Source organism: Leucopleurus acutus (genome assembly GCF_964270905.1).
Source record: "Leucopleurus acutus genome assembly, chromosome: 11".
Classification (NCBI taxonomy): domain Eukaryota; kingdom Metazoa; phylum Chordata; class Mammalia; order Artiodactyla; family Delphinidae; genus Leucopleurus; species Leucopleurus acutus.
The window spans coordinates 90081796-90098693 of NC_139152.1; the positions used below are offsets into that span (position 1 = coordinate 90081796).

At 41.4% G+C, this 16898-nt stretch overlaps 1 protein-coding gene across 1 annotated transcript in view; it reads right to left on the reverse strand.

The window, feature by feature from the left end:
- LARGE1 (LARGE xylosyl- and glucuronyltransferase 1) overlaps positions 1 to 16898 on the reverse strand; it is a gene marked incomplete at its 3' end in the record, with an annotated part of 588892 nt that overhangs the window by 70787 nt on the left and 501207 nt on the right. Inside the window, exon 9 of the mRNA XM_082850531.1 lies at positions 15040 to 15165. Within this exon, the coding sequence (XP_082706657.1) occupies positions 15040 to 15165 (126 nt within the window). The remainder of the gene's footprint in view (positions 1 to 15039; positions 15166 to 16898) is intronic.

The following is a 16898-nucleotide window of genomic DNA, read 5'->3' on the forward strand; positions in this document are numbered from 1 at the left end:
TGAGTCCCGTGAAGGGTCAACAGAGTTGCTCTGCACAGTCATGGAGGGAAAGAGGGGCTCTCTTTTCAGTATGATATCATGTGTGCTAGTCACTCTTATGTTCCCTTGCTTTGATTTCTTCATAGCATGTTTTCCTGCCTGACATGACCAGTTTGACCATTTGTTGTCTTGTTTGATACCTGTATTCTGCACTAGAATGTAAGCTGGGGAGAGCAGGGCCTGCATTGTCTGGTTTTCCACGTATAACCCGTGCTTGGAACAGTGCCTGGTCCACAGCAAGCGAGCAACATGTATTTGTTGAACGACGAAGCTCTACATACTGGCTGGGGAGGCTGCCAGAAGTCACCCTGCCATGACAGAGAAAGCAGAGGCAGAAAGAAAGCAAGACAGAGGGGCACAGGGAGAAGGAGAGGGAGTGAGGTCTTACATCATTTGAGCCCCCATATCTAACTGTGTCAGTGCAGAGCGCAGGATACTGAGCCCTCGCATACTGAAACGCACTGAGGAATAAACCCGGCTAAGTGTTCTACCAATCAGACTACATCTATTTTAGTGCATTTATTAACATTATTTAATGATAACAATAATTTTAACTAAAATAACTCATAAAATGAACAAAGGATTTAAAAAGAGCCCTGCATTATTATTATTATTAACCCAAAGTACAAAATAAATACATGTGAGTCCTTGGGGTTATGAGTACATGATTTAAGAAATAAATATAATTGGGGGAAAGAGACAAATCTCCCTAGAGAAGAACCCCAATGATGTACGTGGGTTCTACCCCCTCCCGGGAAGTGAAACTTAATCTCCTCACTTCCAGTGTGGGGTAGATAAGTGACTCACTTCCAAAAAAAGAAGAAGGAAAGGGAAACACAGTAACTTTACAGTGGAGAAGCCTGAAAAGACCACCTTAGTGAAAGAAAGGTGGTTAGCAGCCTCAGCAGTAACATGTGTGGCACAGTACATGCCTTGGAAGTATCAAGGTCAGTCATGAAAAAACAAAGACAGACTGAGAAACTGTCAGAGACCAAAGGAGACTAAGGAAGCAGGAAGTGAATGGAAAAACTGGTGAAATGCAGCTAAAGCCTGACGTTTAGTAATAGCAATACAGCAATGTTGGTGTGTCAGTTTTGACAAGTTCACCATTGTTACATAAGACGTTAACATCAGGGGAAACTGGATGGGGCACATGGGACTCTACGTACTAAGTTTGCAATTTTCCTGCAAGTCTAAAATTCTTCCAAATAAAAGTGTATATTAAAAACACAAACCGGTTCTACAAAGAAACGAGAGCTTGAGAATACTAGTAACACAAGCTTTTGGGACCAGCAAGAAAACAGCTGAGCTGACACTTCTGCTCCCAATATAAGCTCTTCCTTAGCTACATCTCCAAGTAGAGAAATGCCCATCTAATTAGATCTGACAAGAAGTTGGCTGAAAAAAAATTAAATCCTCAAGACCATTTCAAAAACCATTTATAACCATGATCCTTACGGAAGAACTTCACCCCAAGTGCGCATTATGCCTCGAGATATTACTTAATGTTAGTACAGACATGCGTGATGAGCAAGACATTTAAAAACAAAGCATCCGGAATATAAAGACGAGCCTCCATGAATTCTGGATGACGTTTAAAGTCTCCTGAGAGTCAGTCTTGAAATTTACAATGTTTCACTAAACCCCATGAAAAGAGTTCTGCAGTCTCTTTGGAGATTTCATACATCAAAATGAAAGCTAATAAAATCCAATAAGGAAAACACTTGTGTTTCCTGCCTTGGCAAAAATGGCTGGAAAAACACACAGAAGACAATCTGGTAACAAATGAAGTAAATTCCTGGGTCAGCAAATATCATAGGAAGAGTCCTAGAAAACAAATGATGAAAGCCTGGAGAAACTAGTATTAAAACAAATTACATGGGTGATTTGCTATAGAGTTAAATCCAAGTACAGAGGATTCTGACACGCGTCATCTTACGCTATTTGCAAGACTCTGTTTAGAAAATGAAATACACAAAGAACGACTTTTCAGTGATCACTAAAGGAAAGATGCCCTGGGGCAGTGATACTCTGAGCAGTGAATTCCTACTTTAACGATGGTAATGCTTTATGGAGCGTGCATATGTGGAATGACTGAAGGTACAGCTGCTTTAGCTGGAATAACGAAAGGATACCAAGAAAAATTACAGAGGGAGTGCCCCACACTGAATTCCTTTACTGTATCACTGATAGGCAAGTTTGCAACAAAACACTGGAAGCCAGTGTGCATTAGTACTATTAGATGTCGTTGATTTGGTTAACTTTATAAAGACAAGACTGAAAATATAGAATTTTTACAATACTTTCTAAAGACATGAGGAATGACAATGAAAATCTTCTGTCCAACATAGAGCTTAGCTGGTTAACTCACGGCAAAGGACTTATAATAAATGGCATACGTAAAGACGATTTATGCATTTCTGTTTTTATGAAAAAATGGTTGTCGGTGGTACGCTATCTCATGCTTTTGGGAAAAAACACACACACCTGAATCTGACCCTTCAGTGTAAACGTGATGAATGGAAAAGTAACTGCTTTTACAAAGAACCTGTAATATAGATGGAACTTTTAGAAATAAATATTTGAAATTGTTTTCCTCATTATAGGGATTTTTAGGCAAAAATGTTCCGTATCAAATCCCTCATTTCCACATTCCTAGAAACTTCAGTGGCTTGATGTCCATAATTACCAAATACTGCTTAGTTGATGGTCCCCTCTCTCAGAATCCTTTTCCTTCTTAATAGAGCCCAGATTATCCAGGGAAATGTTTCTTAGAGTGCGCTTCTAAAGAACCTGTTCCACAGGGCATTCCACGGTCATGGTTCTGGATGTTGACATAGAATATGTGGGGGAAATGCTGGGGAATCAATAAAATCGATCAGATTTCCTTGCTGCAGGATATCATAATAGGGTATCTGGTACAGTATATGGTACACGGAACTCCTCTCTCCCCACCCCTCCCCAGCTCTCCTCTGTTTGAAAGAAATCTCACTAACAGTTCTTAGAACTGTTTAGATATGTACCCCACCAAGTGCTATTATTGAAGGGCGAATTCTCCAGAGCCATGGCCTCGCTTCTAGGGATCTTGTTGATGTTTCCAGGAATAAATGCATCTGAACTTCATCAGCTATGCGTAACCAAGCCAGTGATGGATAACTTAAATCAATAACAACCAAAGGAGTTCAGTTCTAAAAACTACCACATAAGCCAAGAATGGGTGAGTGTTGAGGCAAAGACAAAAGACTAAAGCTTAAAGCACCCAAAGTCCCCTCCGCTGAGTGGGTCGTTCTCCAGCACAGTATCAGGGCACAAGATGATGAGACCACACACCAGTGCTTAACCCTGGGCAAGCCGTTTCCCCTCTGTGGGTTCCTGTTTCCGGTCTGTGAAATGTGAGCACTGGAATGGATGAGCAGGAAGATCCCTTGTTTACAGGTTTTGCCTGTAAACTAGCTGAGTGAAAATTACCCCAAGAGAGTGGGAACAATACTGACAGATTATTAATAATAAGAATTCAAAAAGAGTCATGGACCCCAATGTTCACTGCAGCACTATTTACAATAGCCAGGACATGGAAGCAACCTAAATGCCCACTGACAGATGAATGGATAAAGAAGATGTGGCACATATATACAATGGAATATTACTCAGCCATGAAAAGGAATGAAATTGAGTTATTTGTAATGAGGTGGATGGGTCCAGAGTCCGTTATACAGAATGAAGTAAGTCAGAAAGAGAAAAACAAATACCACGTGCTAACACACATATATGGAATCTAAAGAAACGGTACTGATGAACCTCGTGGCAGGGCAGGAATAAAGACGCAGACGTAGAGAATGGACTTAAGGACACAGGGAGGGGGAAGGGGAAGCTGGGACGAAGTGAGAGAGTGGCATGGACATATATACACTACCAAATGTAAAATAGATAGCTAGTGGGAAGCAGCTGCATAGCACAGGGAGATCAGCTCGGTGCTTTGTGACCACCTAGAGGGGTGGGATAGGGAGGGAGGGAGATGCAAGAGGAAGGGGATATGGGGATATATGTATACCTACAGCTGATTCACTTTGTTATAAAGCAGAAACTAACACACCATTGTAAAGCAATTATACTCCAATAAAGATATAAAAAAATAGTAAGAATACTAGGCATAACAGATACATACTACTGTATATAAAACAGATAAACAACAAGGACCTACTGTATAGCACAGGGAACTATTTATACTCAGTATCTTGTAATAACCTATAATGGAAAAGAATCTGAAAAAGAATATATATATATTCAGTTTTGCTGTATACCTGAAACTAACATAAAACTGTAAATCAACTATACTTCAATTAAAAAAAACCACACACACAAACAAAAAAGAATACTAGGCTTACTACAGGTCTCATAACCCCGTACTAATATATCACCCCTTTTCATCTTTACATCTCCTCTATAGAGTGATTACTGCCCCACTTTCTCAGATGACGACAAGGTGAAGAAAGGGTAAGTAGCCCAGCGACAGCCCTGCAGCCTAGCCCACAGTGGGTACTCTGCGGTTTGCTGGGTGAATGGGCGATTCCCAGGTACGAGCCCTAGAGCGATGGTGCCAAAAGACAGACTACTTGGACAGGGGCCAGCTGCCTCAAATTTAATCCCAGAACTCCTCGGGCTTACCAGCCGCAGCAGTGCACAGAGACAAGAAAACACTTCCAGTCCTCGGACTTGGGTCATGCAAGGAAATCAAACAGCCACTGGCCTGAAGTTAAGAGAGGTCTGGCTGGAAGGCGGTAATTCTAAACTTGAGATCTTCTTCCCCAGAGCAACCGTTTTTCCTTCCTCAATCCATCCTAATCCTCCAAAATCAACCTTAGCATTCATCATTCTTAGTACCCTGTCTCTACCTTCCCCTGCCTCATTTTTCACTGCAGCCAGCTTAGCTATGGCAAGCTCAAGACGCTAATACACGGTGGCCCCCCCACCCCGTCTTCCTCAAAAGATGTGAAATCTGACACCTCTCTAAGTATTATAAAATGTTTTAAAACTTGAGTTATGTGCTACTCCTTTTATGCAAATGCTACAGATTGCCTCTGGAACACACATCATTTCCCCATATGGATGGCAGGTTTTCTCTTGGTTTTCCTCCTCTCCTTTAGGGTTCTTCTTTTAAGTGCACGCAGCTCCCAATTCAAAAATTCAGGCTCTGCGCCTGCTGCTTCAAATTCACATGTTCTTTCAAGGAGAGAACGTTATATTCGGGGTCTCTGTTCTGGAGTTAGCCCTCAAAAACGTACTTAATTTAAAGAGGGCTCACACAGATTAATCCTATAGAATCATTATCTCACGTAAAATACTTTCCTGGGAAAATACATTCAGGTGGGAACTCAGCCCGAAGTCAGAAGAAAGAACCCTGGACTGAGAGTAAGACAGACACGAGTTTGAATCTCAGCTCTGTCGTATTGAGCTGTGGGATTTGGGGCAAGTAAGTGACTAATCTGTACGATTCTTAATTTTCTGATTTATAAAACAGACTGAACAATATTCACCCTGTGAGACTTTTGTCAAGATTAAGTGACACCATACTTGGAACACCATTCCCACCCAACTGATCTGGAATATGCCATTTCATCCTTTGGGGTCCTGGTCACAGGACCAGGACCCCAAAGGATGAGACGTGTTTCCTGTCAATCCCAGAAAGGGATCAGTACATTCTGGGCAGCTGTTTCTCTAGCAATGGCGTGGTCCCTGTTGCTTGCCTACCCAGCATCCGGTTTACTCTTTCTAACTTGCATGTGAGTTTCCACTCCCCATTCTCCAGGGCTCTAAGTAGGGGAGGGACGGAGGGAGGACTGTGGAGAGGGCCAGCCTGGGTGGATGTGAGGGCAGAAGATGAGGAAGCAGCAGAATCTGGATATCAAGATTCAGCTCAGACCTCCTATAGAGATCCCTCCGAGATACAGGCTGCGTCACGCTCCCAACTAGACAGGGCTCCTGCAGCCGCCCTCAGCCCCCTTTACTTCCCTGCTTCACAGCACTTAGCAGGCTGCACTGGGATTTTCTGTTTCCTTACTGGTTAATTCTAAATAGTCTGTGACCTTCCCAAGGGCAGGAACCATGGGCTTACTCAGCCCTGGGCTCCAGTAACTCTCACAGACCTGAGGACTGGACCCACTGCTTGCCACTTCCTGGCCATCACCCACTGTTTCTGACCAGGGCTTCCTTCTCTAACAGACGGTCTACTAAAGACTCAAGGGCTAGACACGATTTCCTGGAATCCCGCGCAATCTCCCGGCTCTAGGCCAGCACACAGCTTCTTCGCTGGTCTCTTGAGTCTGCGCTCCTGGTGAAGGAATAAAAAGCCGCTCCTTTGGGTCCTTCTCTTTTAATTTAAGACTCAGCCAGGGAAGCCTGAGTCATCAAGGTTTAGGACTGAAGAGAAAAAAATGGAGGTCTTTGAAACATAAAAGACTGAGGTAAGGTCAAGTGCATTTCTATGGAGCACTCAAGGGGCCTGGCTGAGAACCGGGCCAAGAATAATGGCCTCCATTTTATCAAGGATTTTGTAACTGAGCCTGAGAGGTTAAGTGAGTTACTCAAGTCCTTCAGCTGGTAAGAGGTAGAACTGTCAGAATTTACAGGATTGCTTGGCTCCAAAGCCTAGATACTTCTTCTGCCTCCTCAGTGAAACCACTCCTCCCCTTAGATGTTCTCTTAACCTACACTCAGCACAAAGTTGTCAGCTGACACCCAGGGCAGGCTAGATGCCAAGGCTGGTAAACTCCTCTCTGGCACGAAGTGGGAGGCTGCGTGCAGCTACACCTGAGCCCTATGTTATCAGGAGGGAGCTGTGTTTGTTACCAAATGTGTTTTTATGCCACTTCAAATGTAATTGGAAAGGAAATTAAACATTCTTTGAATTAGGTGAGAGTTGCTATTTCCACGAAAGGCAAGATAAACGTTCTGGAACAACTCGATAAAAAGAAGTTCCTAAAAAAAAAAAAAAAAAAAAAAATTGGCTGTCAGACTGGGCATGGGTGAGATGACTATATAAGAGTGAGGGAAATGCAAAAGTCCAGGACTGCCCTTCACTTGCCTTATGGCAGTCCTTAAGTTCCTGCTCAACTTGAAAGGACCCCGAGAACCATAGAGGACACAGATGGAGGGTCACTTAAGTGACCTTACAGCACAATCGGCCACAAAAAAACCTGGCCCTGGATTTGCCCCAAAGGACAGTCAAGGTTAATAGAGTTTTGTAAGTCTTGCTTAAATTGACGTTTTCTATCAGTTGACCCAGCACAGGTCCCTGTGGATCCCACAGGTGAGCTTCTTAGATTGGCTACCCTTTGGGGCAACAGAGTGTGAGTTGATGGAGAGCAGAGCTCAGGGTACCCTGGATACTCCCCAGGGAGGGACATAATAACTAGCAAACAGGAGGTTCCTTCATAGATGTTGAACACAATGAAAAAAAGTGGGGGAGGAAGAGAAGAAAGAAAATTAAGAAGAAAGAAAACAACAAAGATACACCTTTCCCTGGAATCTGAGGCCCAGGTTGGCCTGGAGGGACCTACAGAAGAGCTTGGACCAGCTCTTCATCAATGTCCAGACCCTGATATGACCCAGAGGGTGGTGCTCAGGCCTTCCAGTCTCTCTCCCTCATCCCCTAAGCCTCTCCTCACCTCCAGGGCAGCTCCCCTTTCATATATTGCCTGTATTTTAGGGTTCTGTGTCAGATTTTGTTAGATAAGCTATCAGTGGTAAAATGACTTCTTTTTTAGGTTTATCTAAGAAGATATGGATTAAACTTGGTTTAAATCTATCTTCATGGTTTTGTCATTTGATGGAAACTCCTCTATTCACATATAGAAGAGGCTGCCAAAGGGGGTTCACAAATTATTTCGTTTGATAGGTTCAAAGTGACAATAATTAAGCAACACTAAGCAATGCCCAAGAGGCACAGCCATCTGCTACACCAGCACCGAAACTCTACGTGACCAATGGCTTTGTCTGTTTAGTTTCCTGCGGCATCACTAGGACCTGTAACAGTACCTGGCATATAGTAATCACTCAATAAATATGGCAGCATGAACACATTGGTATGTACGTGGTGGGCAGATGGGACATACACTTGGAGACCAAGCTTTGTTGGCATCTACAAAACATAGAAGTTGAAAGTTTGCAAATGAAGAGTCTCCTCTAATTTACGAAGCTTTTTCTTTTCCTTTTTGTGGCTGCCAATTTACAGGTGCTCAGAAATCATGCCAAATATACTGGCTTATGACTGGTTTCTTTAATGAAACTCATGCTAATCCTCCTAAAAACAATCAACTTCATAGGACACTCGCCAAGGTCCCTCCACCCCCAGATTTTTCTTTTTAATTTAATTTATTTGTATTTAATTTTGGCTGTGTTGGGTCTTCGTTGCTGTGTGCGGACTTTCTCTGGTTGTGGAGAGCGGGGGCTACTCTTTGTTGCAGTGTGCAGGCTTTTCATGGTGGTGGCTTCTCTTGTTGAGAAGTACAGGCTCTAGGCGCGCGGGCTTCAGTAGTTGTGGCTCACGGGCTCTAGAGCGCAAGCTCAGTAGTTGTGGCGCACAGGCTTAGCTGCTCCGTGGCATGTGGGATCTACCTGGACCAGGGTTCAAACTTGTGTCCCCTGCACTGACAGGCGGATTCTCAACCACTGCGCCACCAGGGAAGCCCCCAATTTTTTTTTTATTGTGGTAAAATATACATACAATTTACCATTTCAACCATTTTTAAGTGTATAGTTCAGCACCCTTAAGTACATTCACATTGTTGTACAACCATCACTGCTATCCATCTCCAGAACTTTTTCATCATCCCACACTCAAACCCTGTACCCATTAACTCCATATTCTCCCCTCACCTCAGCTCCTAGTAACCTTTATTCTACTTCCTGTGTCTATGAATTTGAGTATTTTAGTTATCTCATATAAGTGGAGTCATACAATATTTGTCCTTTTGTGTTTGGAGTATTTCACTTAGCATGTCTTCAAAGGTCATCCACGTTGTAAGCTGTCAGAATTTCCTTCCTTTTTCAATAAGGCCTGCCAAGGTTTTTAGTTGCACTGATCTTTGTGGAAGTTTATTGTTTTTCTTTTTGATATGAAAATAAGACTTGAGGGCTTCCCTGGTGGTGCAGTGGTTGAGAGGCCGCCTGCCAATGCAGGGGACACAGGTTCGTGCCCTGGTCCGGGAAGATCCCACATGTCGCGGAGCGGCTGGGCCCGTGAGCCATGGCCGCTGAGCCTGTGCGTCTGGAGCCTGTGCTCCGCAACGGGAGAGGCCACAACAGTGAGAGGCCCGCGTACTGCAAAAAAAAAGAAAAAAAAGAAAAAAAAAAAGACTTGAGCTTTTAAGTCTACTGTGCCACTGCCTAGTCAAACAATGCCATTTGTTATGAGGACACATGGCCTGACGTCAATCTGTCACCATTTGCCCACTGGTAGCTGGTGGAGTGCTTTCCGCAGGAAGTCATCCACGTCTCAATTTTTGACCAATTACATCCAAGCCCTAGATTGTAAAATAGGTGTTAACTTCAAGTTTACAATATGGTGCCAAAGTGTTTTCCCAATTTGGTTGTATACATTTACACTCCCATCAACACTACAGGAGAGTTCCTACTGTTAAATGAGACTTCATTAGTACCACTTTTTCAATTATTTGTGGTCTTAATTTTCACTTCCCTGATTAACAAAGAGGTTGTACATCTTTTCAAGTGTTTATTGGCCATTTTTTTGCAATTCCGTGAAATGAATTCATATTTTACACATTTCTGTTCAAATCTTTTGTATACTTTGTTTACTAGTCCTTAGTTGTATATGTTGAAACTTTTTTTTCTTTTCTTTTTGATGCCACTTTGATGGAGTTATTAATTTCAACGTGGCTGAATTCACTGACCCTTTCATTTATGATATATGCTTTTGGTGTTTTCCTTATTCTAAGGTCATAGGCTAATTTCCTAATTTTTAAAAAATCAACATTTAATTTGGCCTTTCACTTTGAAGTCTCTAATCCATCGGAGTAAGTTTTGTATATGGTGTGAGACAGGGACCCATTTTCAGTTTTTCCTGATTATCATACATAATCAGGCGTCTCAACACCATTTACAGAAAATTACATCCTTTCTCCAATGGCCAGCAATGCCACCTTGTCATGTATCAAATTTCCATAAGTGTGTGGGTGTTCGTGGGCACCCTACTGTTTTCTTTTAATTATTTAGCAGAACCCTAAGCAAATGCTCAGCAAAAGTTTGCTGTAGGTTTTCAGTAGATTCTGTTCATAAGAGGTTTTGTCACAAATGAATATTTAATTTTATCAAATAATTTTCCTGCATCTATCTAGATAATCAGATGGTATTTCTCCTTTAATCTATTAACGTGCTAAATGACACTTGTGGATTTTTTTCAATGTTAGATCACTCTTGTATTTCCTGGAATAAACCCAACTTGGCCATGATGTATGATCTATTTTATACATGGCTGGATTCAGTCTGCTAATATTTTGCTTAAGATTTTTACATCAGTATTCCTGAATGAGATAGGCCTGTAATTTTCCTTCCTTGTAATCTCCTTGTCTGGTTTTGGTATCAAGGATATCCTGGCCTCACTGAATGAGTTAAAAAGCGTTCCTCTTTTCCTATTCCTTGGAAAAGTTGACTAAAAACTGGAAATACCTTTTGATTAAAAAAAAAAATTGGTAGAACATCTTCTCACTATCTATCTAGGGGTACTATTTTCTTTGTAAGAAAGTTTAATGTCTAGAAAATAATCCAGACTTTATATTTTTTAAGTCAGTTTTGATAAACTATACATTTATAGGAATATGTTCCTTTCACAGTTTTCAAATTTATTGACATAATATTGTTCACAGTATTCTCTTATTATCTCCTATAACTCTGCTTTATCTCCTAGAGAGAAAGTTCCACATGTGAGAGGCTTTTGTTTGCTTTAATCTTTGTTGTATTCCTAGAACCTCGGAAGAATCACTGGGCTCAAAAACATTAAGAGATTGAGTAAATGAATCTGCATTTGTATCTTCTTGGTGAACTTTTTGTTTTTAAGTTGTGACCATCTCTGTACCTACCAATGCTTTGTCTGATATCAAGATAGTCACCCAGTTTTATCTGGGATGATATCTGCCTGATATTCTTTTCCCATAATTTTACTGTCAACCTTTCTGGGTAGTTTTGTATCAGGCATGTCTCTTATCAATAGCATATGTTGAATATTGCTTCCTAGTCAATCTGACAACCTATCTTCTCACTGGCAAAATTAGTTTATTTGATTATTGATATAGCTGGACTTATTTATATCATTTTGATTTCTTGTTCTCTATTTCCCCCTACTTTTTCTATGCTCTTATTTATTTTTCTTTTCTTGCATCTAATTCTTCTTTTAAACGATTGAGGTATTTTGGTTGGTTATCTTGGTTTTTCTTATTCCATTCCATCCCACCCATTTTTTCCAGTTCTTTTAGAGCTTAACCTTGAAATGTTAGCGTGCATACCTAGCTTAGCAGCTAAATTCAATATCTCATCCCCCTCCTCAACAAAGCAATGACCTCAAGAAGTACTTTAATTCTCATCACTTCCCTCCTGACTTACATGATGTCACTGCCTGATAATTTAGGTATAATGTTTTTAAACAAACAAATTACATTATTATTACTACTACTGCTATCATGTAGAAACTGTTCAGAGTTTCAATACATTTCTAATTTGTTTGTTCAACATTCCTTTTTGAATCTGAAATCATTTTCCAAAGGATTCCAAAGTACATTTTCCTTTGGATGTTTCTTTGCATAAGTATTTTGGTGGTAAATTCTCTTTGTTTTTACTCAATTCGATATTCCTCTCTCATGTTTGAAAGATTGTTTTGCTAGGTACACAGTGTGTTGTTACTGTCTCTCAGAACATTGAAGATATTCTTTCTACTCTTTTCTGGCTTCTGCCATTGGAACTCTCATCAAACATGTGGAATTTCTTTGTAGAGAATCTGTCTTTTCTCTTTGGCTATTTTTAAAATCAGCTTTCTTTAGGGTGCTGCAATTTCACTACTGTAAGTCTAAATATGGCTTTCTCTTTACACTGCTTGGTAAACACAATCCTTCTTGTATCTATGGATACCTTTTAACAGTTCTGAAAAATTCCCATTCACCACCCCCATCCAATGATGCCTCACTTCCAATTTTCTCTTTATCTCCTTCTGATAATCTAATTAGACATATCCCAATACCTTAACTTCCCTTTATTTTTCTACCTCTTTTTTTTCAGTGTGCGTGTTTTGGGTAATTTCCTTAGATATGTCTTCCTGTTCACTAAGTCTCTCTTCAGCTGGGTCTAATCTACTCCTTAACACATTTATTTAATTTATAATTTCAATAATTATATTTTTCACTTCTACAAGTCCTAGTTGATCTAAATAGGCCTATTCATCTTTGAGAATCTCTTGTTCCTCTAACCTACTTTCAATATTCTTTTTTTATTTTTTATACAATACAAATGCTTATATTATGTTTCATGCCTGATGAGTCTAATACTTGTAGTCTTTGAAGTTTAATTCTATGGTCAGTTTCTGCCCTCTCTCATGGTAGCTTACTTCCTTGTGTGTTCAGTGATAACTGACTGAGAACTCATTTTTCTAGAAACTCCACCTAAAGGATTCTGAAGTCTTGTTTTTGAGAGTATTCTTCAAGATCAGATTTCTGTTTGTTTCTCCCAGGGATCTGGAAATTTTTCATTTTTTTCTTTGTATTTCTGCCCTACACATATAATTTTAGCTCCCCAAATAATATGAGCACACGCTTGAAATTAGGAGTTCTCAGGGGAAACATTTCTCCCTTATTCCACCAAAAGCAAAGAATGAAACAGGCAACAATCTCTGTTGTTTCCTCCTATACTATGGGTTTTTAAACTGTTTATCTACCGAGGATATCACTCTTCATGGATCCTGACTTTATGCCAGGGTCTTCTAATTGTGTTTTTTCGTGTTGGGGCCCAAGTTCCCACACATAGCATTTCAACAGAATGGCTATACGTATGGGTTGCCTAATTTTGATTTAGGCCTATTATCCCAGTGCAACCCATGGTAGCATTCCCTTGTTTGCACAATAATTATACAGCTATCTACATTTATACAAGGCTCCCAGACACCAAAGATAAGCAAATATCCAGCAAATGTCAGATGCAGCTGCTTTTTGCTTATCATTCTGGAGTCACACTTTATTACTGTTTTTTGGCCTCTGTTTATTACTTCATTTAATTTATGAACTGATCAGCTATGCTTTCAAAACATTAAAAAAAATTTTATGCAGCATTTTTAGGTGTTCTTTATAGGGTTGGTTTTATTTTCCTCCCCTTTGAACTTCTAGTTTATGATATTCTTGGAAATATTCCTGTGCATTTCATCTATTTTCCTTATGTCTAACAAATACATGACATATTGAAGGAATTTCATAAATGCCGATTTAAAGAATGAATAATGCAGGTACTTCTGTTTTAAATATTTTGCAATGAACTTCAAGTGCTTTAAAAAACAGTTCTTTATTTTTGACTCTGTGATTTCACTCCTGAGAAGGTGTGAACTTTGAGCTGTTCAATATTTATATTTGTGAAAGTCTGAAAACAACTAAGGTAACCAGAATGGCTAAGCAATGGAAGAATACAAAATTCCATGTAAATTGTGACTATAAATAAGACATAATAGGTATATAATGCGGATATGGACCAGAAACCAATAGGTATATAATGCGGATATGGACCAGAAACCAATAAGAGAAGTCTGACTTGTTAGAAAAGCAAGGTTTGGGTCCCTTTTTCCTTTTTATAACTTGCAATTATTGTTACCACATCGTCACCTGGGCAATGGGTATAAATTTTAAATGAAACAAACTCTCTATGGATGCATGTATCTAGTTCTTCTCTTACAGCCAGAGGGCAAACACACTTGGTGTCAGACAGACCTGGGTTCAAATCATTCATCTGTCATTTAATAGCTGAGATCAGTTTTTCATTCTTTCAACCCTTCACGACTACAGGTAGGGAATTCTGACACCCTTAACTCTGGGCTCAGCCACACGGTTACTTTGGCACATAGGATGTCAGCAAAAAGGACTCGGGTTTCCTTGTGTGCCCTAGGGCTTCCTTTTCCACCTCTGCTTTGCCATGAGAACGAGCTAGACTGGCTTGCTGACAGGACACAGGAGACACTGGAGGAGAACCAAGTTGCCCTAGCCACAGCCACCCCATCTGAAGCTGACCACAGACATTTGGCTAAGCCAGTGACTATCAGACAACCATCCAGTCAACCTGTGGACTCATCAACTAAATACATGGTTGATGATTTAAGCCCCTATTAGAATAGTTTGTTACGCAGCATTATCTGTGGCAGTAGGTAATTGATACACACACCCCTTCTTCTTTGTCTATCTCCTGTCAGGCCTTACCACTGTGTTTGGTACTTAGAGACCAATGATAAAGGCTTTTCTGTCACTGTCCTTTCTCCCTGCTGGCATCTCACCTCATCCACAACTATCATAGCATCTGTCATCTTTTTTTACATTTATTTCCTTACATGTTTCTCTGCTCCTCTCTGCCAAGAATGATTTGAAAGTAGAAAAGAAGTTATTCATATCCATATCTACAGCACCTGGCACAAAGGAGGCCCTCAGTAAATGTTTTCCTTTGAATTAAATGACTGGATTTGGGGAGCCAACATGAACCAAAACAGCCAGCAGCAGGTAGCAGGAAGAGTAACCACACACGCTGGTTCTTGTGCTGGGAGGCCTGATGCTTTCCAGAAAGCCAAAACAGGGCGGGGTGGGGGGGGAACAAAACAAAGCATAAAAGCCCATTCTTTCTGCTCTTCTGCACCCTTCTCTCTCTCTCTCTCACCACACTGCACACAAAGCTCCGAGCCAATCATCCCCCTGAAGGGCGCTGCCCCATCCAGCTTCCCTCTGCCACCGCCCACCAGGGCCTTCCTTACCCTACCTTTAGATCAGACACGTCTCTGTAGCACTGCTCAGAGCGGGTGTGGTCTGACAGCTGCACGTTCCAGAAGCAGGGGAGCTGATACACGAGGAAGGGGTTTTGTTTGATGACAGCGTTGAAAATATCCTAGGGGATAAAAGCCAGAGATACAGTCACAACAGTCAGATGGGCTCAGCTTGTGATGCTGGCTCTTGAGGCACCACACCTCCTGTGCAATCTCTCTTGAGCCTCCGGCTCGGAGCACAGGCTCACTTGCACTGCAGGGCATCTCCCTTGCCTTTTATCTCTAGAAACCAAGCAGTCATGTTTGGATAGAGAGGGGGGAATGCCCCACACTGACTTGAAGCTCACGGGTCCTGCTCAGGTCTCAGTGAGCACCGTCCAGCGAAGGGGGCAGACACGGAGCGTCTTTTCCACCCGAGCCAGCATAAAATAAATGAAGTCACTTTTCCGCCCCTCTTCTCACCTCACCGAGGAACCCTGTTGTCATCCATCCTGAGCCTCCTGGAGAGGAAACTGTGTGATGACAGGTTGCTCTCCTTATTGAGGGGCTGAGACAAATGATATATCCTGCTTCAGCAGCATTCCCTGGGGCGCTGGGCAGACTCGATGATGGATGCAACCCGGGATTCCTGCGGGCCAGGGTGCCTGTGCCCGTGCTCCGCATTTCCAAATCCAACTCTGACTTTTCTAGGGAGGCTTTACTTCTTGCCGGCTCTTCTCCAAGCTCTTGCACCAGCCAGGCCACACATATTAACTAGCTGCTGACAGGTGGTGTCGGGAGGTGAATTATGGGCCTTCGCAGAAGGCGATGACTGAATAAACTATCCTCAATGGACATGGACAGGCAATTGCTAGCTTTTGGGGACACACTCAAGTCATTATGACCTGACTTGAAATATGATGATGGAGGACAATTTTCCCCTCAGGTTTAAAACAGCTACCTGGGTAATTTTTAACTCCTTCATTATACCATATCTCACGTTTGAAAAAGGAAATTAGTTTCTGGCTGCTCGGGAAATACAGAATAACAACAATGCTAAAAAAAAATAGTAAACTAACACCACAGAGTTTCTTGTTTCCTCCACATTAGAAAACTTTGCAAAAATTCAACAAATCAGACAACTGAATGTTGAACTAAAACAGGGAGTGAGCTTGCTTTTTGGTTAAACAGGAAAGGATAAAATGCAGAGAACTCAGAGAAATCGTCTTTACATTTCAAGATGGCCATTTATACCATGGGAAACTCATAATCTAGATGTGTGACCCTGGTAGATTCAAGGGCAAAGGCTCAGGCCTCTGTATTTCTTAGCCAAAATGAGAAATGGGGTTTAAATGAATTTATGTTAATAGTTTGGTGGAGTTCATGGGTTTTTTCAGATTGCCTGGATTAAAAGCTGGTTTCACCAGCCAAGGAGGTTTGTCCCTTCTATTTAAATGCATTTCCCTTGAGGATGGGGTCATAGTATAGAATCTAAGCAAAAGGCTTTGCTTCAAAAGTTAGATTCTATTTGCCAGAAAGGAAAATGGAATCTTGCCTGGGAAATATGCCTTGGTATTCTGGAATCTCAGGGGGCAGGCACTGGATATTCTACACCAAGATGAAGACTGTGACCTCCTGACACACCAAATTATCATTTACTTATGACTCTTCTTCAATAAACTATGAGCTCTCTGAGGCCAAGGACTGTGTCCTTCATTTATCTCCGTAATCCAATTTCTGAACATATTCCCTGGCACGCGCAGTGTGCAGGGCAAGTCTGCTGAACACGCACACGAACGAACAAGGGGAATGAACTAAGGGGAGTGCGGTCATCTCAGGCTGGCAAGTACAGGGCAGATCTATCCAAGTAAGCAGT